General features: G+C 49.4%; 1 protein-coding gene across 1 annotated transcript in view; it reads right to left on the bottom strand.

Moving 5' to 3' along the window:
- KCNQ3 (potassium voltage-gated channel subfamily Q member 3) overlaps nt 1-27,294 on the bottom strand; it is a 288,811-nt gene that overhangs the window by 37,541 nt on the left and 223,976 nt on the right. The window contains exons 2-8 of the mRNA XM_059995203.1: nt 13,300-13,390; nt 11,565-11,691; nt 10,039-10,211; nt 4,784-4,939; nt 3,612-3,722; nt 1,807-1,902; nt 810-904 (exon numbers count right to left, since the gene is read on the bottom strand). Of these exons, the coding sequence (XP_059851186.1) occupies nt 810-904; nt 1,807-1,902; nt 3,612-3,722; nt 4,784-4,939; nt 10,039-10,211; nt 11,565-11,691; nt 13,300-13,390 (849 nt within the window). The remainder of the gene's footprint in view (nt 1-809; nt 905-1,806; nt 1,903-3,611; nt 3,723-4,783; nt 4,940-10,038; nt 10,212-11,564; nt 11,692-13,299; nt 13,391-27,294) is intronic.

Consider the following 27,294-nt stretch of genomic DNA (forward strand, 5'->3'; position numbering starts at 1 on the left):
GGATGCCTGTGAGAATTAAATGAAATGTGAACTTGGATTCCAGGAACATACTGGACATCCAGTAAGTATTCATTTCCCTCTCCCTTTTCATAGGTGCTGGCCAGGGACTTCCCTGGCGGTCCAGTGGCTAGGACTCTGCGCTTCCACTGCAGGGGGCACGGGTTTGATCCCTGGTCGGGGAACTAGGACCCCATAAGCTGTGTGGTGTGGCCAAAAGAAATTTTTAAAAAAATAATAAAAAAAATAACTTAGGTGCTGGCCATAGGAAGAGGTTTTAATTTTTTTTTTTTTCCTGAAGCCTTTCATTTAATCTCCCACTTCTGAGAACACAAAACCACATCTCTGGGCCCCCAGCTGCTTCTTCCCCATGCCTGTCCCCCTGTCCAGAGCAGTCTGGCGGTGCAGGCCATGGGCAGGTGCTGCGGCCTCCAGGACCGCCAGGGTGGCCCATTGCACTGGATCCTCACTTCCTCAGCCACTGATCTGCTCAAACACTGGCCCGACCTCCCTTTTCAGCCACTCCACACTGTTTAGCTGGAAATGCTGGGTGACACCCTGGGGTCATCTGGGGAGCTTTAAAAAATACTGATACCTGGGCTGCAACCCTGGGGATTCGGATTGAATCTGCCTGGGTATGGTCTGGGCATTGGGATATTTTAAGCTCTAATGATTCTAACATGCAGCCCAGATTGAGAACCACTGCCCTGAAGGACGTCCTCCGGGAAACCGTGAAGCCAACAGGCACAAATACAGACCCACGGGAGGGATGGTCAGTCACGCGCTGAGCGTTCAGATGAGTGGCCACTTGCCTGAAGAACGGAAAAGAGACGACTGATTCATAGAACCTCCATGTCGCCACAAGATCAATCCTGTTGGGGTTGGTAGCATAGTACCTCCAGGCGGCCTGGGGAGGAGAAAAGAGGGGCAGGAATGACCTGGTGTCACCCAAAACTTTCACATGGAATCCCACAACATTAAAACAGAAAGCCCTTGACACCTAAGAGTATAACGTACAGTGAGGTCATATCCAGAGAAGCCGGATTCTTGGCTTTCTGTAGCTCCTATGGGAAGAAAACCTTCCTTGACCCCATCATCTCGGAGCTATAATTGATGGTGTGGGGTGTGGAGAGGTGAACTACAGTGGACGGGGGAGGCGGGTACTGGGTAGAAGATCCCTGAAAGGAGCAGGGATTACTCTCGTTGCAAGATTCCTCGAGATTCCTCAAACAGGTAGGAAGACAAACAGTCTTCTGTGCCACTTCTGTGCATTTCCCAGTGCAAGGGACAGCCCGGGAGATGAGGTTTTGATTCTAATATACTAGGTCTTCTGTACCGTGATGGTTTGGGGTTTGCGAAGATAGAGCGGACTCTTAGAGATCAGCACTGGCCTAGAAACTACAGTATGGAGGATAACATCCTGTATCTGACCCACAGAGACCCTCACTGCAACTGGACACAAGTTCACGCGTGGGTGGTCACGCAGACATGCAGTCCCAGGCAGCTAGAGGCAGAACGCTCTCTTTTCCTATTCTCTGCGCTCCCAGTGGCCCATAAAACCACAAAGCAGGAACTTTCTCTGAAGTGAAAGAGGGAACACTCTGCCTCTCCCACCATCTCTCACGATGGTCCCCAACCCCCAGCCCACGGTTGGGGGAGAGATAAGGATGGAGAGCTGGCAGGAGACCAACACCCACTGCTGCCTGGCTGTCTATAGACACACACACAGAGACAGACACATAGACACACAAGCAGAGGCAGCTACGCGGGATCTCAGTTCCATTCCAGTTCATCCCCAGGCAGACAGACCTGGATGAGCTCAGCAGCGGGCTTCCTCCTTTTCTCAAAGTGCTTCTGACGGTGTTGCTCCTGCACCTTGAGCGCCAGCCCGGACCCCAGGATGCCCTGAAGGGAGAGGTCAGGCCCTGAAGTCAGCCCCACCCAGACTCTCCCAGAGCCCCAGCCCGGCTCCCAGCAGCAGGACGACACTGAAGCCAAGGGGAGGAGGAAAGATCCCTTCTTTCTCTTCCAGCGAGTAGGAGCTGGGTTAAGTGGAGCCTTAAAGCCAGGGCTTCCTGACTCTGCCACTTCCCTGCAGTGAGACCCTGGGCCAGCCTCCTCTCTGCTGCATCTCACTTTCTACCACACGGAAGTAGGATAAAGGTACCTACCGCATAACTCTGTTAGGAAAAAAAGTGAGATAATGTAATAGGAACTGCTTAGTAAGGAGTATGATGCAGAATAGATTCCCAGTTACTATTAAGGGAATTTAAAAAATATTTTAGTTGCTTGAATTGTCACTTGAGGCTTTTACTCTGGCTGGAATCCCTCTGAATTGTGATCTGTTTTGATTTCCAGGTCGGACTCTCATGTGAATTACACAGGTAGGAACACACCCTTTTCAAGTCAAGAGAGAATTTAGAGACCAAGTCACACCCTCACTGGCCCTCACCTGTTACAGATAAGGAAACTGAGAATCAGAAAGGCCATGTGCCCAAGGTCAAACAGCTTAGAAAAAAAATAGACCAGGTAGGGCTGCAGTGGTCAAAGAATGTTAGCCACAAAAGGATGGGAGGTGAAGGGCAGGGAAGAGGGTTTGTTATACAAGAAGGTTCTCTTCAAGTTTTGTGATTAAGAGCCAGGCTTGGAATGAGCAGACCTGGGTCCCTGGCTCCACAACCCAAAGCCCTGTGACTGTGGAAACTTCACTAACCCAATTAAGCCTCAGTCTTCTCATCTGGAAAATGGAGATAAATGTAGCGCCAAACTCCTAATGTTGTCACAAAGATTAAGTGAGATGGTGTAGGTAAAGCATTTGGCCTGAATCTAGGGCACACTATGTTCAACAAATGCTATCTATTATTATTGCTGTTATTACACTGATGGGCACTGGGCTTTGGGGAAGTTATTCTATCAGGGGTCAAAACTTATTCTTGAGGGAAATGCATTTTTTATATAAACCAGTAGATGACAGGGCAAGGGAAGGAAACTCACATATACAAAGGACCCGCTAGGTGCAAGGAATACGTGGGTGAAAGACATAATCTCAGCTCCCCAGGAGCTCACAGTCTTCTGGGCAGGCAGATTTGGAAATGTGCAACCCCAGCATGGGGTCTGAAATGCCTTTAAAGAGCTATGCCCAAAGGAGGGAAGGACTAACTCAGCCTAAAGAAGGCAGCATTGAAACTGGGTCTTGAGGATAAATAACAAGGTCCTACGGTACAGCACGGGGAACTATATTCAATATCCTGTGATTAAACCATAATGGAAAAGATTAAAAAAAAGAATGTCTCTGTGTATAACTGAGTCACTTTGCTGTACAGCAGAGATGGGCACAGCATTGCAAATCAGCTATACTGCAATTAAAAAGAATTAAAAAAAAAGAAACTGGGTCTTGAAAGAGGAGTAGGTGTTTGGGGGGATCACTCGTGGCAAAGGGATCAGCACAGCCTACGGAAGAGAGACAGGAAACCACGCTACGGGGATGGTTACTGAGTTGATAGAGCTGGAATTCAAGATACGAGACGATGGAAGATGAGGCTGGAAAGTTGAGCTGGGGCCAAGTGGTGAGGGGTCCCGCCCATCACACTAGGGAGAACACCAGAGATACTCACCGCTGGAAGGGCGAAAAAGGAGACGCCGATTAAGGAAAAGGTGGCTGCAATCAGACGGCCTTCCCACGTTTTGGGCGTCTTGTCTCCGTAGCCAATGGTGGCCAGTGTTATCTGAAGAGAGAAGAGTTCAGACATGAGGCTTCCCAGGGAGAGGAAATTAATGATGTATCAGCTGAGCTTCACCTACAAGCCTTTGTGCTGACCGGGGTGCTGTTGCCGTTTAGAATAAGATTCCCATGGGAGAGATGGTGCTAAGTACCAGCGAATTTATACGGGAGCCTTGAGACCACACCTGTTTCTAAGTTAAGGATTTCTTCCCTATAGTCAACGAATATTTCAAAATTGCAAACATGTGCATGTGATATACATTCATGTGTATATCTGCCTATGTGCGATTTTGTGTACAGCCATGATCCTAAATATATGTGCTCTTGGGGTGTATTCATATGCATTGTGTGTATATGTGTGCATGGCTAAGGTCTGTGCCCGTGTCTGTCCTGGTATGAGCTGAATATTCCTGTGTGTGTTTACATGTGTAGGTTATCAGCGCACATGTACTTATGAACGTGGAAGGCAGGCTTTCGGACCAGTTAAGAGTGTGGCTTCTAGAACCCAAATGCCTGAGTTCAAATCCCAAGTCAACCACTAACTGGCTCAGAGATCGTCCTTGAATTAGTTACTCAACTTCAGGCCTCAGTTTCCCCATTTTTAAAAGGGGGCTAATAAGAGTTATTTCAGCTTCAAATAGATTTATAAATGTAAAATGCCTAGAGCAATGCTTTAGTGCCACATGTCCTGTGGGTGTGGGGCTGTGTGTCTCTAGGCGTGTTTGAGGGTCTGGGTACACACATCTCCATCTGCCACTGTGTCTGTCTGCACAGCACGGCTTGGCGGATGACAGCCTACGACGAGTGAGGTAAGGTACCTGAGTGACCGTAGGACCAGACTGTTGAGAGCTCTGACTTCTTATAAACACTATGGAAAAGCCCCTTCCAAGGGCCTACCCTGCAGGGGGTGTCTCCCAGGGGCAGGTTCAGAAATGGAGGAGGCCTCCCCTCCCCTGTGGCTGCAGAAGGCAGTGGCCCCACCGAACGCATCCATGCCACGCCCTCCATCTCTCTCTGTCCCTAACAGCCAATCCCCACCGGGCAGCCTTCAAGGTGGTGACTCACCAGACCCCACCAAAGGGCATCCGCGTAGGTCTCAAACTCCTCTTTCATCTCTTCTCCTTGGGCATCCACCTCCGGCACATCCTTCTCAACCAGGTAGACGAGAAATGAAGAAAGGATGAGTGTCAGGAACCCGATGTACCAGGCGGTGATGAGCTCCTGGGAGGGCAAAGCGGAGACAGGGAGGGGGTCACGAGTGGAGGCTGGGCGGAGGTTGGAAGCAGACACACTGGAGCTGGAGTCCAGGTTGCCCGGCTGTGGGCAAGTTACTTACTTTCTCTGTTCCTCATCTCCCATCATCGTAAAGTAGGATCAGTAATATGGTCATTATTTTCATCATTAACAGAACAAGTGTATAGCTCTAGGAGGAGAGGAAGATTTCTGTGATCTCTATATCACAGCTCAAGGGCCTTCCCCTGGAGGCAAGAAGGCAGGAGAGACGGGCCACTGCCTCTGAGACAAGGCTCAGGACTCAGGAGAGCCGATCCTACCCAGGACTGGGCAGGGCAAGGACAAAGCTCGTTTCTACTGGGACAGGGACGGACAGCAATGGGGAGCTATCCTGGCAGAGCGGACGGAGCTGTGGACAGGGACCCAGCCCTGCCACTAACTGACTGTGTGTGACTCTGGGCAAATGACCCCTCCTCCCCAGCCTCAGTTTCTTCTTTTTTTTTTTTTTTTTTTTTTGCGGTACGCGGGCCTCTCACTGTTGTGGCCTCTCCCGTTGCGGAGCACAGGCTCAGCGGCCACGGCTCACGGGCCCAGCCGCTCCAGGGCATGTGGGATCTTCCCGGACCGGGACACGAACCCGCGTCCCCTGCATCGGCAGGCAGACTCTCAACCACTGCGCCACCAGGGAAGCCCAGTTTCTTCATTTTTAAAATGAAGGGACTGAACCAGAGAGTTCCAAAAAGTGCCACAGACACTTCAAATGCAGACAGGAGTTTTTTATGTGACGCGGTCACCTACTGATTTAGACCATATTACACATTAGCATAGATTACACTAAAACCTATTATTTCGTGGATATTCCCGCATGACAGACTAGGACATGTATGTAAACAGGAGAAAGCTGATTTAAAGGAAAACGTTGAGGAACAGTAAGGATGGCGCAGAGATATGGCAAAGATGGGCAAATCACTGAGGTTTCAAACATCCTGACCATGACAAGCCCTGAGGTGCTTTCTATGCCTTTCATTCTATTCCAGTCCCAAGGGTTGCTGTGGTTACTGTGGTAGGTTGGGCAGAAGAAAGTCAAAGTCATGGGCGAACACAGCCTGGAGATTAGGCCCGTCATTCCTGCTGAGTCATCACAGAGGATGAAGCCGTTCATGTCGATGGAGTTCATCTATTTGACCATCTGCGGCCAGTCAGCTGGCTTTATGGGTGAATCGCGTCGCGCTGACACGGCTGCTTTCTGCCTGCTTCTGTGCCTTTGTTCACCTTGGTCCTCTGTCCTCCCTGTCCCTCCCCATGGGACCAACCAGAGAGCACTGAGTCATCTTCAGACTCACGTCACCTCCATTATGATGTTTGCTCCCCCAATTAGAGCTAGGGTTCATTTCTAGCTTTCTTTCAGTGCCTTCACTATTTTCCAAACAAACTTTCAAACCTCCATTATGATGTTTGCTCCCCCAATTAGAGCTAGGGTTCATTTCTAGCTTTCTTTCAATGCCTTCACTATTTTCCAAACAAACTTTCAATCTCTAACACTTTCTTATGCTCATTTGCTTAGAGGCCTGACCTTCCCCACAGCATCCCGTGCACAGTGCACTCGTGTGAGTTTACAGCAGAGAGAGGTTAGCTGAGATGCTGCAGGCAATCCAGCCAGTCCTTCCCCTCCGTGAGTGTCTGCCCCGCTGGGGGTTCGAGAAGGAAAAGACAAATTGGATCGTCCTTCCCCAGTGGCTGTATGAGCATGACCCTCTTGCTCTGTTAGGTGTGATTCTGGTGGGCCTAAGCTTTCTCATACCCTCTGGCCCCCAAACGCAAGTCAGAAGTTTCACCTGGTGCTTAAGCAGAGAAACAGCTGTCCATGCACACAGAAGCACTGGCTGGGTGGGATTAAGAGCTGGTATAAAGGTCGTCCCTGAGGAGTGAAATGTGTCCCCACTCTGTGCCCTGCAGTCATCTCAAGGCTATTCAAGGCAATTCTGCCTGGAGGCAGTTTCCGCCAGCAGTTCTGTGGCAGGACACACGCCTGAGGCCCCCTGCAGTCGGGTGCGGGCTGAGGGCCTGCGGTCCAGCCAATGTGGGGGGGTGATGGGAGCTACTTCCTGCCTTACATCCATTCTAGAGGATGCTCTGGGCTCCCCTTCCCTTGCCTTGGTGACTCAAGGCTCATTTCCAAGACAGATGAGGACCACCCAGCCCACATGAGACACTGTGTGAGTGAGAAGACACCCACATCTTTTGTACTAAGTCAGAGACTCCAGGGCTTATTTGTTTTGGAAGCAGAGCCCGGCTGATCCTAACTTTAGTAAGAGCATTAACTTTAAAGTCTAACCCTGTGCAACCCTGTATGGGCCCGTCACTCTTCATCTCTGAGTCTCCAGGGGAGTCAAGCATGGAACTTGGCCCAGAGAACCCGTTTTCTGAATGAATGAAGAAATGAATTGTAAGTGCCTGTTCACCAGGCTCAGAGAAGGAACTGGTGTAAGCTCTTGCAGTTAGTAAATGCTGGACTCAAATCCAGGTAAGCGCTTACCTCCTGAACACACTGCCTGCCCCAGAAGTGAAGGCCAGCCCTATAACTGCTCTGCAGCTTCGGCACAGTGAAAGGCTGAAGGCTCGTCTAGTGGGACTGTTGGGGGAAGGATGGGATACAGAGCTTGCCAAGCAGTTGTTTTGTCTGCCTTTGGTCTCCTACCACATACTTGAAGTTCTGCCCGCCTGGCATCAGTTGTGGGGTCTGGCGGTGGCGCGGACCATCTTTTCCCAGGAATTACATAGCAAACATCCAACTGTCATCTATTCTAGTCTGAGGGAGCACAGGACAAGGACCGTAAGCAGCCCTTTTAGCCCTGATTTCCACTGGAGCTGGGAATCAGCTCAGCTCCATGGAGACAGGTTTAGGTATTGCTGACAAGTCCTCTGATAAAAGACAAAATAGAAGGTCGGGAGAAGAAAGAACTCTGAAAAGAAAGCCCTGACCTCCCCGAGCCTGTGGCCAGAAGTGGCACAGATGGGGAATGACACATGTATGGCAAGAAACTGCATCCTCCAGTGAGAGACTCCGGACGTTTTAAATTTGTATTTCATTTTCTGTATATATTTACTTGTATGTTCGTGAAGAAAAGCATGTTTGAAATAATCCATGCTATCATTAATGAGCATTTACTATTCACCAGGCACTTACATGTACCTTTTTCTTATGTGAGCCGCTGGAAGGATTCACATTTTAACCACTGGGGAAGCTCATATAAAAACAGAGCAATGTTCTTAAAGTCTTACGGCTGGAAGGCGGCACAGCTGAAATTTGCACTGAGCTGCTGTCTGACTCCTGAGCTCCTGTATTCTACGATGACATGCCGGCATATCTGGGTGTGCACTGAGCTGGAAGAACCCAGGAGTTAGCTGTGTGGAGGCATTCTGGGGTTGCCAAGTGGGCATGGCATGGTGCTGTTAACGCATATAAGGGAAACTCTGAGCTCCCCAAGGGCAACTTGCCCCAGGATCACTGCCTTTGGTGCAGTTCCCCAGAAGCAGAGCCTGAGACAGAAACTCAGGTGCATTTGATGATTGAGGGAGGGTCTCGGGAGAGAGGGAGTGAAAGAAACCAGACAGGGCAGGAGACAAGAGCTCAGCAAGGATGTGGTCTCTGCTGGGGCCTCCTTCAGCCTGATCCCACGGGGAGCTCTGGAGTGTGAACTGCACCACAGGACTGGTCCCAACACAGGAAAGGTACTTGTGTCAGTCAGTCACCGGCTGTGTGCTTCCCTCATGTGGGGGAAGGAAGATGAGAACAGTATAAGCTCCTGGGCAAGGCTGCGCTCCTGTATGTCTCCAGAGAAGGGGACAGCTGGGAATATTAGCGGCTAACTCTCATAGCAGCTGAGGGCTGAGCACATCCTCCCGGTAAAGGTAGCCTGGTCAGGGCACCAACCGTGTCCATTGTACCCACCAAGCCTGGCACAAGAAGATGCTCTTGTAGTGACAAAGGTAGCTTTGGCTTTATCCCCTGAAGAACACCCATCCCAGGGGTCCTTCACTCCGATTTCTCCTGAACTGGCCTCGGAGTGTGAGGTTTTTCCTGCCACTCAGAGGTTTTTGCTTCATTTCTCCAGGGTCCGGCTGAGGCAGGGATGTTAACACAAAGTGCTACCAAAGGTCTGGGCTAACCATAGGAAAGAAACACAGGGAGCACGACAGAGACAGCTCCAGACACGCTGGACTCTGCCTGCCTGGGTTTCCACACCTGCACAAGCACGTGGGACTCTGGGAGAGATCAGGCCAGGTCCCACTCATCCTAGCTTCTCATCTCCCTTGGCGAGGCAAGAGCCGCCACGACCAGCAGCAAATCACTGAGCACAGGCTCTGAAGCCAGACAGCCTGGGTCTGTGCTGGTGGGCAGCTCACTTCCTCTTTCCAGATCTGCTTCCTTAGCACTGAAATGGGGTAAGAACAGTGCCTGACCCCGGGGGCGAGCTAATCTGTATCAAACACTAAATTCTAGGCACCTGTGCTTCTGGCTACGTAATAACAATAGCAACTGAACCACATCAATGAACTGGGTGTATTCTAAGGGCTTTTCACCCTGAGGTGAACGCATTATCATTTCCATTTTATAAACGGCAGGAGAGAAGACCCAGAGGGGTTACAGGAAATCTCCAAAGTCCCATCAATAGAGTCTGGATTCAAACCAGTCTGCCGGATTCCAGAACCCTTCCCTCCCATCCCATGCTGGTTTGCATTGGCTCATTTCATCCTCTCCACAATCCGGAGGTACAGGCATTATCATCCCCGCTTTAGGAATGAGGGAAAACTGAGGTCAAAGGGGGTTGAGTGACTTGGCCAAAGTTGTTTGCATTTGGTGCGGCTGAGACCTGAGCCCGGGTCTACCTGCGTCTGCTGGCTGCGGCACACCTGTGTGTGCTTCTCCTTCCTGCTGCTGCTTCTCCCCCCATCTTCACTGTCATCATCATCATCGGTGGGCAGGACAACCACCCTCTGGGGATGCTGTCAGGGAGGAGATGCCACGGATGGGCCTAGGTGGGCAGGAAGCCAGCGCGGTCTGGCCTCTTCGCAGCGACACTTACTTTGCTGTGGGCGCAGATGGCCGAGCCCAGGAGCTTCCAGGTGCCGCCCCTCCGGTCCATGCGAAGCATCCGCAGTATCTGCAGGAAGCGCAGGCTCCGCAGGGACGTGGCCAGGACATTGCCCTGGTTTCCCACGGCAACCACCGGCACAGAGGCAATCAGCACGAAGATGTCTGGAGAGAGGACGGAGGGTGGCAGGGGAGGGGGAAAGGAGGTCAGGCCGAGGCACGGGAGCCGTCACAGGCAGTCGGCGGCAGACGAACACAAGCTAAACGCTGCTGCGTTAAATCGTCACGTGGACCGCACGTGATTCGCGTTCTCCCGTGACAGGTGAGGAGACAGGAGCTCTGAGCGTGAATGCCCTCCTAGGGCCACGCGGCCGGATGTGGCCGACTTGGGACTGGATGCAGGAGGCCTGCTGGACTCCAACGCTCACTCTAAATCCTAGGAAAGTGAAGCTCCAAGGCCCTCCGGGAGTGGCACTCGGGGGCCCCTCTCTGGCCGAGAAGGGACCTGGGCTGCCCAGGTGGTGGAGATGAAGCCTGAAGCTCAGATGCTGCTTTACTGTGGGTTTTCCCTGCAAACAGCCCCTGAGCCAGGGACGAACTCGAATATCTGAAGAACAGTCAGAGGAGTTAAGATGGAATGAATACCCTCGAGAGGTGGTGAGCGCCCCGTGACTGGAGGTATGCAAGTAGAGTCTGGGGGACCACTTAAAGGCTGCTGCAAAGGGGGCTGGAGCATCAGACAGGAGGGCATCTTCAACCAAACGCTTTTGAAGGTCCCTTCCAGCCCTGACATTCTATGATCCTCTGACTTTAACCATCCCTAGGAAGTCGAAGCTACAAGACTCCTAACCATCACTGCAGGTAGATTTCGTCCTGTCACTGTATGACTTTAGTAGGACCTTCAGACGGGAACATGGTGGGGTGCACCAATAGGTGTGTGTGAGAGCTTCCACCTTCTTTGCTATCAAAATGCCTACACCTGGATGGAGGAGTCTCCATGACACCTCTCCAAAGCAAGGTGGGTCAGGACACAGCATTATGGTGGCGAGGGGGGTCACAGGTGCTAGATTCTTCCAGACTGGGTGTTAGGATGGAAGAATTACCTCTGCGGCCCTACAGAGGTCATTCTCAACCAGCAATGGTGTCACGCCTCCCATCCCCACCGGGGCCAGTCGAACTGCACGGGCAGTTTGGCTGTCACGGTGACTGGGGTGATACTACTCCAGGGACTGGGGTTGCCCCACATCCTGCAACGAGCTGTGGCTCCTTCACGACCCAAATGCCAAGAGTGTCTCCCACCCGCCTTAAGAATTCCTGCCCTGTGGACTCATTATAAAGAGAAGCCACGGGGGCAGGAATTCCACCTGCTGGAGGATTGAAGGGAGGGTCAGAGGCGGGGCGGGCCCCCACGATGCCGCATGGTTTCCCAGAAGAACAGCGTCTGCTTAAAATTGCCTCAGAGAAATAATGCACCAACAGAGGGGATGAGGCACCCCCGGGCTCGGGGTCAGGGCTTACCCAACATGCACAAGGGCTTCCTGGCAAACTTCAGTCGTCCCCGCCAGCCTTTGTATCGGCAGCAACACCCAGCAGCCCAGATCCTCAAAGCAAACTCGGCTCCGAAGATGAAAATAGCAAATGTTTCCTGCGTTGAAGCACATGTGGAGAGACACATTAACCGGGACCCGGTTGTCCAGAACTAACGATTTCTGTCCGTAAGTTCTGAAGAGCTGGATTTCTGTTGTTGCTGGTTTGGTGGTAGAGCGGGTAGGACAGGCTGATCACCTCCATTCAGTTTGGGGCAGTTCCTGTCTTCACTCTGATGTGCTAACTGTCTCTAACATTAAGCCTTTTTTCTATGTTTTTGTTCTAATGGATCATTTTTTAAAAATCCCTTTAATGTACTAAAAGCCTCCAAGAAGTTCAGTTGGGTTGGAAGGAGAGGAATCAATGATATTGCCCAGCCGGTGTCTGGTCCCTGGTATTGCTAATCGTGGCCAACGGTTACTGAGCACAGCTCCTGGGCCAGGCACCACCCGGAAGTATTTTATAATATGACCCTCATCTTGTATTTTGAAAAACCCAGGCTGGGCAAGGAGTGGCTGAACAAATGTCTCAAGGCCAAAAGTGGCAAAGAAGGAATCCCAGGCAGGTGATCAGGCTCTGAGCCCGTCAGGACCATGCTATGGCGTCTCCCGGGACAGCGGCTTTGCATCTTCCCTGCTGAGCCTCCTTTGTGGGTCAGATGGAGACACCTTCGCCCCCACTGCTTGGTGACCTCCCTGGGGCCCTTGGGGAGCTGCAGCAATCCTCGAAACTTAGTTCCTGGAACTGGATGGCTTCCCGGGAGTCATCTGCTCAGGTCTTAGCTTCAGATCTGCCCTGTAGACTGTCAACACCTGCCCTTGGAAGGAACCTGCTGATTCCAGCACCATGGACACTGGTTAGCTCAGTGGGAGGCAAAGGTTCTGCTATTTCGTAAACCCTGATTGGGGGCTGGCATCCCTTCCCTGTGCAGAGGGTGGGGCCTCACCCTAGAGAGGTGGGTTGATCCTAATCCAGGAAGGCGTGGTCATTCAAAAGGCCAGCTGGAGAAGGATCCAGCCCTTCCTGGGAGCCTCCTCCTGGCCCGGTGTGGAGGCTGCACCAGCCTATTGGCGTGTGCCCCTCACCGTACACTGCTACATCTTTTAGGTGAGGGTGGGAGGAGACTGAGTCGGGGTGTTAGGTAACTTGCCAGAGAATTCTAACTGCACGCTCTCTCTGCCTCACCACAGGATACAGACTGGAGAGTAAAAACAGGCAGAGGCCCAGAAGGGAGGTCCTGGAGTGCTCATGCAGAAATGGGATTTGTTGCTTGGCCTTGAAGGAAGAGATCCTCAGGGTTTAGGGAGGAAAAGCAGAGGAAGGGTTGGGACGAAACATGCCTTTCTGTTACTGTCAGAGTGTTGGGAAGCTGTATTTTATCATTTAACCAGTGGGTATTGGTGTTTGTGTTGACCTTGTTTATGTCCCCTTATCTCTAACCTGGAATAACACAGGCCAGCCATTCCCTGCTCCACCTGTGCCCCCAGCAGACCTCAGCCACTGATCCACCAATGCTTTCTCCTGGGCCTGGACTTGGCCAGAGACTCCAGGAAGCCAAAACCGGTTGGGCAGAACTGCACCCAAGGCCTCCTTGTCTTCATCGTTGGCGGTCCCACCAGAGCATCTACCCCCACAGCACAGCACCACGGGGCAGGCGCCTCCTCACCAGCAGCAGAAGCCAGTCTCCCGAAACAGTCTCGTACTCCCTGAAGGTGGTCAGGACGGCCAGAATCAAGCACCCAAGGACAATCAGGAACCTAGAGGGGAAGGAAGAAGGAAACTAAGGAAGCGTCTAGTCTTGGATTGCGCCGAGGCAAGACTGCGAAGGTGTCAGACGGGATGAAGCTACAGCATCCGTTCGACATAGGTGTGTGCTTTATCCGTGACACCATTTAACCTCATAACACACCTGAAAGGCAGGTAGGAATTAGTGCTCCAGTTAAAGAAAACAGGGCTGAGAGAGGTGAGGCAATGTGCATAACTTTTACTTTACCAGCTAGTTAGTGGAAACAGTGAGAATTTGAATCAGATCATCGGGTCCCAGCCCTGGAGGGCTGCAGATGCCTTGAAAAACCAAAGTTACCGCAAGCTTTGGTAAATCAACGGGAATATGAATATGTCAATCATGTGTCCTGCACATATAGGTCTATGTTTCTCAAATATATGAAAACATTCTTAGAATAAAGACAAATTCATCCAACGATTGATAAATTCGGTGATGGCGTCTGTCACCATATCTTCATATTATTATTATTTTTTTGACAGTCAATGGTTACCAAAGGAAACAACCTCTTTCAATTGGGGGCCTTTAGAATCGATTTTGAAATTACCAAGTGTGCTTCCTGCTAGAGAGAACAGAAGCCACCGCGATGCACAGTGTTGCTCATTGAAAAGTCACTGAGAGCTCATCTGGTTCATGGCCCTGCCGCAGGCAGAAGCTAACTGCAAACAACCCTTTGAGATTATTATGTTTATAAACTCCCTGTGTGTGAGGGGGGTGATGATGGCAGTGGAGGGACAGTGTGTGGGTGTGCACGCTTCACTGTTTCAGCAAAGAAAAAGGTTCTCCCTTGCTCCTGGTGGAGAGTCTTTGGTTCAATGGTCAGCACCGGGTTCCCTGGGTGTGTAAGAGGGAAATTACAAGAGAGGGTCCATGCAGGAGGCTGGGTCACATACTCCAAGCTCTCCTGCTCTGTGTAATCTGGCTCTGTGCCCTGCTAGGTTCCAATCCATGCTTTTTTGGTTTGTGTAAGTGGGTACCCACTTGTACATTCATTCATCCATCCATCCATCCATCCATCCAATATTTATATGGCAGGCACTGGGGGACACAGAGCTGAAATTCAATGATGAATAAGCGGGATCCGTCCTCCTGAGCTCAGAGTTCAGACAAACAGGAAGCGATCTCATGGTGTGACAGTAAGGACCATGATGTGAGGAGGCTGGGAAATGTCTGCTCCTGGCCTTGGACTGGACCAGAGTCCTGGCTCCGGCCCTTGGTGATCCTTCCTGATCACATTTTCTGATCAACAGTGCAGCTGATCTGCAGACCTGAATCCATGTTTCCAACCCTGCCTATGAACCCAAACAAGATTTTCAACTCCCTCCTGTGTTTGGCCACTTTATTTAAATTCATGACTCCTGATCCATAGCTGGAATCTGCCTTCTCTTCATCCCAAATCTTCTCAGGTGATGATGACGATGATGATGATGACAGTGACAACTGTAACAACGTCAACACCCCCCACCACTCTTTAGTGAGCAGTTGCTACATCTATCAGCTCATTTATCCTCACAACCGCCTCCCAAGGTAGAGATGATCATTCCCATTTTAGCAATGAAGAAATTCATCAGAAGGAATCATTACCGTCAGGACAACTGTGTTGTCAGTAAAAAGACCATACAGTTTGGAGTCCAAAGATATGGACTAGAAAGAGGCTCTGGTATGTGATCTTGAGCAGCTCACTGATTCTGGGAACCCCAATGATCACGTCCATAGAACGAGAATAACGAACCTGCCTAGAGATCACAGTTATTGTGAGGACCACAGGAGATAACGGATGGAGAGCCATTCGGTCCACTGTTTAAGATCACGCAAATGATGGCTGGTGCCTGCCCAGACACACACGCATCCCTGGCTGGACAGGCTCTGGGAAACGTGCTCTTAGACGATTCTACAAATCCATACTCTTGTTCTCTCAGGACTTGACTTTATTCATTCAAAGGCTCTGGAGATAAGATCTAGATTAGAATCCTCTCCCTCCTCTCATGCTGTGTCATCTTAGGCAAGTTACACAACCTCTCTGCATCCTGATTTTCTCATATGTAAAATGGATCCAATAAAAGTGCTGTGCTCTCAATTCTTCAATGATATAATCTGTGTCATGGGCTTAGAAGAATGCCTGACAGATACTTAGCCTTCATTAAATGTTACCTACTATTTTATTGTGATTTAATATCAATGCCTCTTCTGTGCTAGGCAGAGAGATGGCTTTAAGGGTACAAACATGAATAAAACCTAGCCATCGTTTCTCCTAGTCCAGTGGGGGAAACAGAGCACAGATAATCACACGAGAGTGTGGTTGACGTTATGATCTGAGTGTCCACCACATGCTTTGGGAGCACAACACTGGAAGCATGCCAGAGGCTGTGGCCAAAGGGGTGGAAAGATATGTGAGGCTTAGCTAGGGTTGACCATATGTTTCGGTTTATCCAGGACATTGCCCATTGTATGTGTTGACCCGGAGTATGGACCCTTCGGCACTGTGGACACAAAACCCCATTCAATCTTCTCCTTTAGCAAGGGGTGTGAGCCTTCCATGACCTGGCTTTGCCTTCCTCACAGCCTCATCTCTTCTTGCTCTCCCACACCCAGGCGGGCCGTACTGAATCACAGCACTTCCTCAGATTCTCTTACCCTACCGGTGTCTGCCTCGACTCTCCCCTTCCCTGCCCGCTCCCCACACACGCCCCTTCATCTTCCTGCTGATACCTTGACAGTGCCGGTCATGGCTTTGCCTCCAGAGCCTCCCAGCTGCTGCCTGTAGGCTTCCTCATGTGATCCCTCCCTTAGGATCACAGAGCACCCTAAGGCATTTCTATTCCAGGACTGATCCTAACCCATTATCATTTTGTAATCGTTTGTGCACTGTGTCATACATAAAGCACTCTATCTTAACACCCAACTTGAGAATTCATCCTAGGGCAGGAACTGCCTTCGCCTAGTGAAACATTTTACTGATCCAGTTGAGGTGGAAGTTGCAACCCTAAAGGCACAAGACTGCTAAACCTCTCAGTAAGAAAAAGTAGCCAGAAATTGGAGACGGCGGGGGGGGGGGGGGGGGGGGGCGGGGGGGGGTTGGTCTTGAGGGCCGGGAATGACAAAGAGGAGAGGATATGGCCACATGCTGAAAGGGTGTTAGGTACAAGACTGGCTAAAATTACAAGATCGTGGTCCTGCAAAGACAATCGTCAACCATGGCCTTATGGAGTGGTTTTGTCTTTACCGGGCATTGAACATGGGGCTAGAGCCTGTGGCCTGGGTGGGGATATGTGTGGGGAGAAGGGAAAGCTTGATGTCCCACAGCTAAACTAATTCAGGAGGAACAAGAGTCCTTAGGCAGATTCTGGGACTCGACGCACAGTCCTGTACTTGAAATGTATGTGAATCTTGGGAAGAGTCTACGAGGTGTGTGCATGGTGACCAGGCCATAAAGTGACCCCAAACGAGCCATGCGCTTGTATAATCCTCATACCTGAGTGCAGGCTGAGCCTTCGACTTGGTTCTAACAAGAGATTATGGCGGAGGTGATGGGATGTCATTCCCTTGATTAGGTTTCATTATGTGGCAAAGGCAATGGGATAGACGCGTCTGTGATTATGTTACTTTAGATAAGACTCCATCTTAGCTGAATGGAGCAAGAATCACCTGCTGGCCTTGAAGTGAGCTGCCATGTCGGGAAGGGTCTGTGAGGGTCACAAGGCCAGAAACTGTGGTGGCTTCTAGGACCTGAAAGCAGCCCTGCATGAAACCTGACAACCAGCATGAAAGTGGGACTTCAGTCCTACAGCCACAAGGACCAACAGTCAGGTGAGTCTGGAGGACTCCCAAGCTCCAGAAAGGAGCCCAGCCCAGCCCACCCCTTGACTGCTGCTTTGTGAGACCCCAAGAGGAGGGCCCAGTTAACACATGCCCAGGCTCCTAACCCATGGAAACTGTGAGACGGTTCACATGTGTTGCTATAAGCCACTAAGTTAGTGGCAATCTGTTAGGCAGCAACAGAAAGCTAAGAGTGTGGATGGGAATCTGTACCAAGTGCATCCAGTTTTTATAGAGCCCCACCTCACCCCCTCATTCTTCAGATGATGTCTGGGCTGCACTTGTGTGTTTGGTCTGTGAGGCTCCACCCCTTGAGGGTGGTCTATCTTGTTCCTCTCTGTGTCCCAGTGACTACCCCAAAGCCTGGCACTTAGGAAGAACCCATATGTGTTTAGAGGATGGATAAAAACAATTTCAGAGATGAGCAGTTGCCCTGTGGTTGGAATAGAAGGCAAGGGATATAGGATGGGCCTGGAGGGGCAAGCCAGAGTAGGGTATGAACAGTTTTGTTGGCCAAGTGAGAGTTTGGACTTTATTCTGCAGAAGATCTATATCTACTACATCTGTAGGTATAGCCATATCCATATCATCTTTATCTATTTCTATATCCACCTCCATGTCATCTATATCTGTATCTATATCATCATCAGTATCCACACCCGTATCACCCATGTCTAGAAAGACTGCTCTCTGATAGGACAGCAGTCAGGAAGCTGTTGTCATGGACTGACCTGCAGAGATGACAGGGTTCCATGAGACAGAATCCTTCCGAAGTTTCAGCGGGACTTGCGACTACTGGGATGTGTAGGCTGGGCAGGAGGGGCATCTGGAGGCTCACGGGGGTTGGTGGGTGACAGGGTGGACCGTGTGGTGTTCACAGACTTCAAGAGTATGTGCCCCGGGGCCAGGACGACAGCAAAGATAAGCTACGCTGCACACCTGCCATTTGAGGTCCAAGTGGAAATATTCAGCAGGCTGGTCGAAATTCAAGTCTAAAGCTTAGGGGAGAGGTTGGGGCTAGAGACCTAAGTCCCTTTCAGCTCCAATTGTGATTTTAGAGCCAGGTGAGGGGATAACTCATCCTTAACCTGTCACCAAAACGCAGTGTCACTGTGGTTCCCACCTGCAGGGGGCATGCAGAACCGGGCTTCAGCCAGGAGAGGGCAGCAAACACCTGGCGGAACGTGGCACTTCCTGGCATCTCCAGGAATTAAAAGCACCGGCAACCTGGGGAATTTACTTGCTGGGATTTGAAAACAATGATTAATTTATAAAGCGAAAGGCGGCAGGGAAGCCCTCTTTCACCTGAGAAGGGGAAACACCCTTTGGTCTCTTGCATAGTAAAGTTTATTCTTAAGATATGAACTTGATTTCAGACAGGAGGACCAAATGATCAGTCTCACAGATGGAAGCCAGATAGGTGTGGCTAGCCAGGGTCTTCCCTTCTCATCTTGTTTTCTCTCTCTCTCTCTCTCTCTCTCTCTCTCTCTCTCCCCACCCCCCACCCCCCACAATGCCTCACCAATTATTCGGTTACTTCCTCTGTCACTGTGGTTTCCTCCTCTGTAGCCTTGGCTGTTTCCCTCACTCCACTCCTCTCACTGCCCTCCCTCTCCTGATTTCTTTTCCTCTCCCCTCTGTTCCTCACCTAGCACTTCTCCCCCCGACCCCCCTCCTGGGACTTGCTGAAGTCTTGGGGAGAGTCAACAGCTGTCCTTCTGTCTGCAGGGTCCTGGCTGTCTTTGCCAATGAGGCCAGTTAAGGTCAAGGGTCTTGACATACCCTTAAGCCAGACACCATCTCCTACCCACCTCTTCTCACCCGAGCTGGGCATCCCCTGACAGGAACAAAGCCGGACCTGCTGGAAATATCCTCTCCCAGGCTTCGTTCAAAGTAAGCCCAAGAGGGTGAAAACTCCAGGATTGATTGGTCGTTTTCTTAGCACATCATTTTCTCTTTTACCCCAGACAGCAGCAGTGCCAGCCAGGGGCATTGTCACCGTTATATCTGTGCCCCCATTTTACAGATGAGGGACACAGCTTGCAGGCTCAGGCAGCGGGGTCACCAAAGGAAGGAAGGGGGGGCAGCGCTGCTGGGACCGGACCCTGTGCTGAGAGCGGTCACGGGGACCTGGGTGAGACTCTGCAGGGAACGAGGCCAGGTTAGAGCCAGCCAGAGAGGGGGAGGGCTGAGGCCCACAGTTCAGCTTCCCCTCTCCTCTGGACTCCAGTTTGGGGGAGAAAAGCTCAATTCCATTTCCAGGTAGTTCCCTGAGACCGCGGCTGGTTCCTGGGTCCTGGTAGGCATCTTCCGAGTACCTGCAGCTCACCAAAGGTCCTAGACCGAGGGAGGAAGGTGGCGGCTGACCGCTGGACTCTCCTCCTTACACCCCCCATCCATGTGCCATGAAACGGGCACGTGTAGCATCACGCTCCCTAGCCAGGCGCAGCAGAACTGACCCTCTGACGGGGCAGGTGTGCTGAGGCCACAGCTAGCCCACAGGTCCTGATCTTCGGCTGCCACCCTGACCCTTGCTCTCCAGCAGAAGCTACAGCCTTCAGACCACATCAGGATCCTACCGATCCCCCATGGAAATTCCCGGAGGTAAAGTGCCCACTGTGTGTCAGGGGCTTCCTTATTCCCTCCGCGTCAGCCCCAAGGCCTCCTAGAATCTCAGTGCCCAGCCCAAGCGATTCTGAAGAAGCGACACACACCTGAGTTCTACTTCTAGCTCTGTGGTGGACTCATTGTAGGCACTTGAAGAAGCTTTTTCCTGTTCCCAGGCCTCAGTGTACACATCTGTGAAATGAGTGGGTTACAAGATCCAAAAGGCCTGTGAGGGAAGCTGTTGTGGGTTCAGGCCTCCAGCCCACCCTGGCAGGAGGGCCTGGAAGAGCTTTCACAGAAGCACAGACTTGGGTTCAGGAGTTCAGACCTCAACTCTGTCACTTACCCCCTAGGAGACTGTTTCCTCATCTGTAAGTGGGAATGACCACAGCTCCTGATTCAGGGTTGTTGTGCATATGAGAAGCACACAAGGCCATGCTCGGAGGCTATGTGACACCGCGCCCGGCACAGCACGGAGGCCGATTCGTGTTAGCTACTGCAGGAGTGAATTTGAGCTTGGATGGGTCGGGCCTGTGGCTGAGTGTCATGTGGCTAATGGAACTTTTTGCCATCTCTTCAGACCTGAGATTGTCCTTTAGAATAGGGAAATCAACTAGAACTTGGAAGAAGCCCTGGCAAGAAGATGTCTGAGTGCCACCATGCCCTGCACCGTCTACACCAAGCCTGAGTCATCACTTGTCTATTTCTGCAGGGACCCTGGGTGTCAGCGTTCTCAGGTCCATCCAGCCCCCGCTAAAGGAGGCCACATTTATTTTGGGGAGGTGGGAGGGTTGGAGTCTTCTGCCTGCAGACAGGGTTAGCAGCCTTCCCCAGACCAAGCAGTTCTGTTCCATGCCTCTGACCCCCTCATCATATCACCAGCTGAAATATACAACAGTCCCATTAACAGTGCCACCAACATGCCCTCTCCAGTACCCTGGTTTTCATTTTACACTTCCTGATAAAGGGGATGCTATCCTAGGGCTGGCAGGTCATACTCTTTTCCCCCTATAGGCTAGAGACAGGAGTCATGAGCTCTGTACTTCCGGCTCCAGCAGGACTCCTGGGCCATGCAGAGTGGCAGGTACAGTGGGAATCTGAACCAAGCCCGTGGAGAGAAACAGTCCATCTCTGGGTGTTTCCTTTTCTCCTCCCCAGAACAAGCCATACCTCTGAAACATCCTGAGATGTTAAAGTCAATCTGGCCCCCAATCCCCTCTCCCCATTCAATGGCATTCGTTTCGTCATCTGCAGTGTGCTTCCCGTGTGTCAGGCACTGTGTTAGGGACTGGCGTATCTGCAAAGCCTTGTTATCGACAAAGCATTTTTAGTCACCATCCAAACGCATTCCAAGGTAGTGGTGCTACAAAGTGAGGTAAGGTTATATTTTAAGCTTCTTCTTCATGGTGTAAGCATCCACCATGCTCCCCTGGTAACCAGTACCAAAAAGGAGAAGAGTAAAGATTTTGGAATCTAGTGTTAACAGTCAGATCTTAAGATGACCCCAGTGAATCTTGCCTCCTGCTATGCACACATGTGGTTAATCCCCTCTGCGGAAAGTTGGCTGGGACCTATGGCTAGTTTCTAACCAACAGAATACAGTAAAGGTGGCATGTCACTTCTGGAGTCAGGTTATAAAAGACTGTGACTGCCACCTTGCTAGTAGACTCTCTCTTGCTGGCTGTATTTTTGGGAGGGGGTGGTGCGCTGTGAAGCTTACGGGATCTCTGTTCTCGGGCCACGGCAGTGACAGTGCTGAATCCTAACCACTAGACCACCAGAAACTCCCTCTTTTGCTGGCTTTGATGAAGCAAGGTGTTCGTACCTCCATCTTGGAGAGGCCCACGTGGGATGGAACTCAATGTGGCCTTCCGCCAGTGGCTAGCAAGGTACCAAGACCCTCAGTCCAAGAGCCTTCAAGGAACAAAATTCTTCCAATAGCTACAAAAGGGGGCCTGAAAGAGAGTCCTTCCCCAGTGGAGCCTTCAGATGAGACCCCAGCCCTGGCTGACACCTTCATCACAGGCTTTGTGAGAAACCCTGAGCAGGAGACCCAGGTAAGCCACGCCTGGATTCCTGACCCATAGCAACTGAGATGATAAACGTGTGTTATGTTAAGCTGCTAAGTTTTGTGGCAGCTTGTTATGCAGTAATAGATAGCCAGTACTAGTTAACCAGGATCTGAATCTTGGCTCACCACCTAGAAACCAGATGACCTGGGGCAGGTTTATTTTTCTGAACCTCAGTTTCTCATCGACAACACAGGAGTGACAAATCAAGGGATCTTCCTTAACTTCTTCTTTATCCCAGTCTGCGTAGCTCAGAGATTGCACAGGGCAGCAAAAATCCTCATAACTAAAGACCACTTCTCTAATGAGGTCTCCACACACACATCCTCAATGATTTAACACAGCCTATACCTTGGGCATCACGGCCTTGAACGTCAGTCTCTGCCTCCCTATCAGGTACAGCGTCCAATAGTACAATGTGAACCATCTGCAAAGTGAAAAGGCAAAGCTTACAAAGGATGTAGGATTCCATGAAGTTGGTGGATATGATGATGGAGAGCTGTTCTAAATACACCAAAGCCATGAACAAGTGACAATCGTACTGGAACAACAAAAGACAAGTCAACCGATACTTCAAAGTGGGAAAAATACCATACAATCCTTCCCCCAGAATGTTGAGAAAATAAAATGTGAAGTTATATTGTATCATCATCTAGTTTTTGCAAAGAAAATATAACCTCAAATTAACACTCAATTGAGTCCTTTTTCATCGTAAAAATTAGAGCATAGTTGCAATTATAACCTCAATTTTGTGAACTATGAGATACAATAAACATGTTTTTGTATTTTAATTATATTTTTGTGGTTACGTACTAATGAGAAATTTCCTTCACTGTTTAGTATGAAGTTTGGTCCCCATTTTCAGCAGATTCCCTTTAAGTAGATATTCACTGATTCCTATTAACTGTGGAATAAGGGACCCTCTAAACCTACCTCATGGCATGGTCATGTGGACGAAAAGAGAACCACATATGTAAACTGCCTGGAATCCTGGTAATTACCAGGCATTCATCAGATGCCAGTTTCTTACCTCCTTCCTTCTCATCTTATGCTCACAGAGGAGAGTAAAAAGATGACTTTAATGGGATATAGAAAAAATCATTTTGTCCTAAAAAAACTTCCCTGTTCTTGAAATGAGGCAAGAAAATCATATTCACAAAGAACCACAGACAAACCTGTATCTATATCTTGATCTGTGTATATCCTGTCCACATCCATCTGTAGATTTACAGATGCGTAACGCAGATGCAGGTTTTGACCATCTAAACCAGGAGTCAGCAAACTGCGGCCCTGGGCTCAAGTCCAGCCAGCTGGTACTTCTGTAAATAAATTTTCTTATACCACAGCCACTCTCCTTTGTTTATATATTGCCTGTGGCTGCTTCTGTGAGGCAACAGCAGAGCTGAGTAGCTGCAGCAGAGACCATTTGGCCCACAAGCCTAAAATATTTGCTATTCAGCTTTTTAAGAAAAAGTTTCCCAACTTCTGATTTAAACTAAGAGCCCAGGGCAACTGAATTCAATCGGTACCACCTCAAGATGTCTGATATGCCTAATTGCAGGGCAGAAAAAAATATTTAAAACTGAAAGTAAAGGATTTAATCTCACCGTGGTTGAGATAGATGACAGAATATTTAACAAGATTAGGGGAATAAAATAGGGTCACATCCATCCAGGTTTGTGGAAGAAAAGAAATACAAACTTAGGGGAAAGAATACAAGTTATGATAAAAAATAGCACTGGGCTTGCAGTTTAAGCTTCATTAGTTTCATGGTGAATCTGTCTCTGGAAACATCTATTTGAGTTTCATGGTATGTTACAATGCATTTCTTCTTGAGCATCCTGTCTGCTTACTAATGGTTTTTTTTTCCCCCTTTGCGGTACGCGGGCCTCTCACTGCTGTGGCCTCTCCCGTTGCGGAGCACAGGCTCCAGACGCGCAGGCTCAGCGGCCATGGCTCACGGGCCCAGCCGCTCCGCGGCATGTGGGATCTTCCCGGACCGGGGCACGAACCCGCCTCCCCTGCATCGACAGGCGGACTCTCAACCACTGCGCCACCAGGGAAGCCCACTAATGGTTTTTAAACAAATCAGCAGCTCTGTCTGATGGCACCGTTTCTGCCCCAGAAGCATATTTGTGGATGGCGCTGTGTTACTTTAGGCTGCAAGGAAACTTCACGACCTGACCAAGTGTCATGGGCACCTCTTGTCAGGGAACAGCCTGGGCCCTAGAGCCAAACACATCAGGGTTTCAAGGCCAGCCTCAGCACTGGGCTTCTGGTTCCTGATCTATAGAGTGGGATGAAGTGCCTACCTGCCAACAGGATTCAGTGGGATAACAGATATAAGATGCTTACAGGCTGGTAGTACTCAGCACTCAGCAATTGGTACTTTCCTCCCAATTTGCCAACGTACATACCCATTTACAAAATATTTATAATTGGGACCCTAAATTTGGGAATCAGACATGGAATGAATTTGAATTTTGACTACACTATTTACTGCTGTGTGACTTTGGGCAAGTAACTCAACCCCTCTGATCCTTCAATGTCTCTCATTCATTTTGGGGATAACTGCAGATGTAGCAATACCTTGGAGATATTGCAGGTTTGGTTCCAGACCACCATAATAAAGCAGGTCACGTGAATTTTTTGGTTTCCCACAGCACATGAAAGTTATGTTTACACTATACTGTAGACTATTAAGTGTGCAATAGCATTATGTCTAAAAACCAATGTACGTACCTTAATTAAAAAGTACTTTATTGCTAAAAAATTCTAACAATCATTTGAGTCTTCTGTGAGTCACAGTAGTAACATCAAAGGTCAATGATCACAGATACTATAACAAATATAATAATGAAAAAGTTTGACACAGTCAGTGTGACACAGTCAGGAAGTGAGAAAATGCTGTTGAAAAAAATGGCACTCATAGGCTTGTTCAAAGCAAGATTGCCACAAACCTTCAATTTGTAAAAACAGTAGCACCTGTGACGTGTAATAAATTGAAGCACCGTAAAACGAGGTATGCCTGTATTACACCTCACAGAGTTGTTGTGAGGACTAAATGTGCCTCAGTTTCTCCATCTGTAAAATGGGGCTAATAAAGTGCTTAGGCTAGTGCTTGATAAATGTTGGCAATTAGTATTATTATTATGACTGTTATTTTCAATATTCCATAAAATAAAGTGCCTGGGAAATTTGCAATTTCTCAATAACTGGAAGCAACTGTTCTTATTATAAGACATCTGGAGTTCATCTCACATATATCATCTTTGGGTAACTCTACCAAGAAACACTATATTTCATTATCTCTCAGACACAATTAATTGTAAGACCCATTATAATCGTATAAACTACTAAGAAAGGGAAACTGACAGTTAAACTATGACAGCCATTGACTGTATTCCACGTCCTCATTTTAGAGATGTTAAAATGGGAAAAACATGCATTTAGAATTGACAAAGCAGAGGTAGGTAAAGCTGTCTTACAGCCAAGTCCTTTAGGACAAACCCTTGGACAGGACAAGGGTCACGATAGGACTCTGGGGATGTCTGAGGGGCTGGAGGTAGATCCCGTGTCCCCAGCACCAGAAGGGCACAGGCATTGGTGTGGGTCCAGGGTTTATTTGGCCTAAGACCTTCTGCTTTCACTGGACCTGTTACAGCCCGAGTTTGTTTGCATCTCCTAACATTTCCCATCTTTTATTTCACAGGAACTAAAGCTCCCACATTTTCATGCAGTGAAGCTTCCTGGGGCTCCCCTCGGATAGCAGAGTGGTAAGCATCAGGAACCCTATGTGTTCCCAAGTGCCCCAGGCTTTACGCCCTTCCTCCCTGGATATGACCATCACGGGCACCCAGGTTTGAATCTGGATCCTCCTCCTTGTGGGGTGCATGACTTCCGGCAAGATACCCCATCTTTCCGAGCTTCAGCTCATTTACTGGAAGATTTGGAAAGGAAGGCACAAAGGGCTGCTCACAGGGTTGTGACGAGTATTCAGTGAGATAAGGTTTGCCAGGTGCCCATCCCGGCTCCCCCACCAGGATACAGGGAGCCCCCCTACTCCTATGCTGCAGCTGTGCTCCACCCCTACAGGAATACTAATCCTTTAGCAAATTATGCCCATTTTTCCTCTGAAATAATATCAGACATCTGGTCAACTTCCCTCCGTCTCTAGGACTGACGCCTTAGAAAGGCTACCTCGTTTTTCTCTTGCATCACTCCAGGTGGTCTCCTGACCTGGCTCCTACAGCCCTCTACTCCCGTCCCTCCAATCCATCCTGGAAAGTCCAGAGCAATCTTCCCCCAGCCTCATTTCCATCACTCCCCACCCTCCCTGTCTTCCCAACTCCTCATTTCAATTCTACAGAAAGGCTTTCGTTTTGCCCCCGTCTCCTCTCACCCTGTTCCTCCTAACCCACTATCTCTCCCCACCTCCACACACACACAGCCAAGCATCGTTTGGACAACTTGGCTTATCAGAAAAAGAAAGGTCTTAGTGGGAAGGCAGAATCTGGTTTCGATTTCTGGATCACGTTTCTAGCCATGTGCACTTGGTCTCGTTGTCTTGCCTCTGGAAACCTCAGTCTCCTTATTTCTAAAATGAGGCTAATAAAACACCAGTGTAAACATGGGACAGAGGCTGCTATTCCAGTGCAGATGGAGGGTAAGCACCAGTGAAAGTTGGTAACTTGCAACCCCTTCAAGCCATTCCCAGTGTCCAGAGCACACACTCCCATCCATTTCCTTTGTCAAATTTCTTTCTTTCTTTCTTTCTTTTATTTTTCAATTGATTTACAATGTTGTGTTAGTTTCAGGTGTACAGCACAGTGATTCATTATCTATCTATCTATATTCTTTTTCAGATTCTTTTCCTTTATAGGTTTTTACAAAATATTGAGTATAGTTTCCTATGCTATACAGTAGGTCCTTGTTGGTTATCTATTTTATATATAGTAGTGTGTATCTGTTAATCCCAAACTCTTAACTTATCTCTCCCCCTTCTTCCCTTTCGGTAGCCATAAGTTTGCTTTCTATGTCTGTGGGTCCATTTCTGTTTTATAAATAAGTTCATCTGTACCATTTTTAAAGATTCTACATATAAGCTATATGATATTTGTTTCTCTCTGTCTGGCTTACTTCACTCAGTATGATAATCTCTAGGTCCATCCATGTTGCTGCCAATGGCGTTATTTCATCCTCTGTCAACTTTCAACCATGTCGACAGTAGTGTATCATCGTACAGAACTTCCCATGTGCACATACACCCCCAGAAAAAAAGTTACAGTATTTTTTCATGCCCATGTAGGACAGCTGATCCTGGAAGGTTGGGTAAGATACAAAGCTACATTCCCACATGGCCCACTCTCACCAGGACCATTTTTAT

This window comes from Delphinus delphis, chromosome 17, assembly GCF_949987515.2.
Source record: "Delphinus delphis chromosome 17, mDelDel1.2, whole genome shotgun sequence".
NCBI lineage: Eukaryota > Metazoa > Chordata > Mammalia > Artiodactyla > Delphinidae > Delphinus > Delphinus delphis.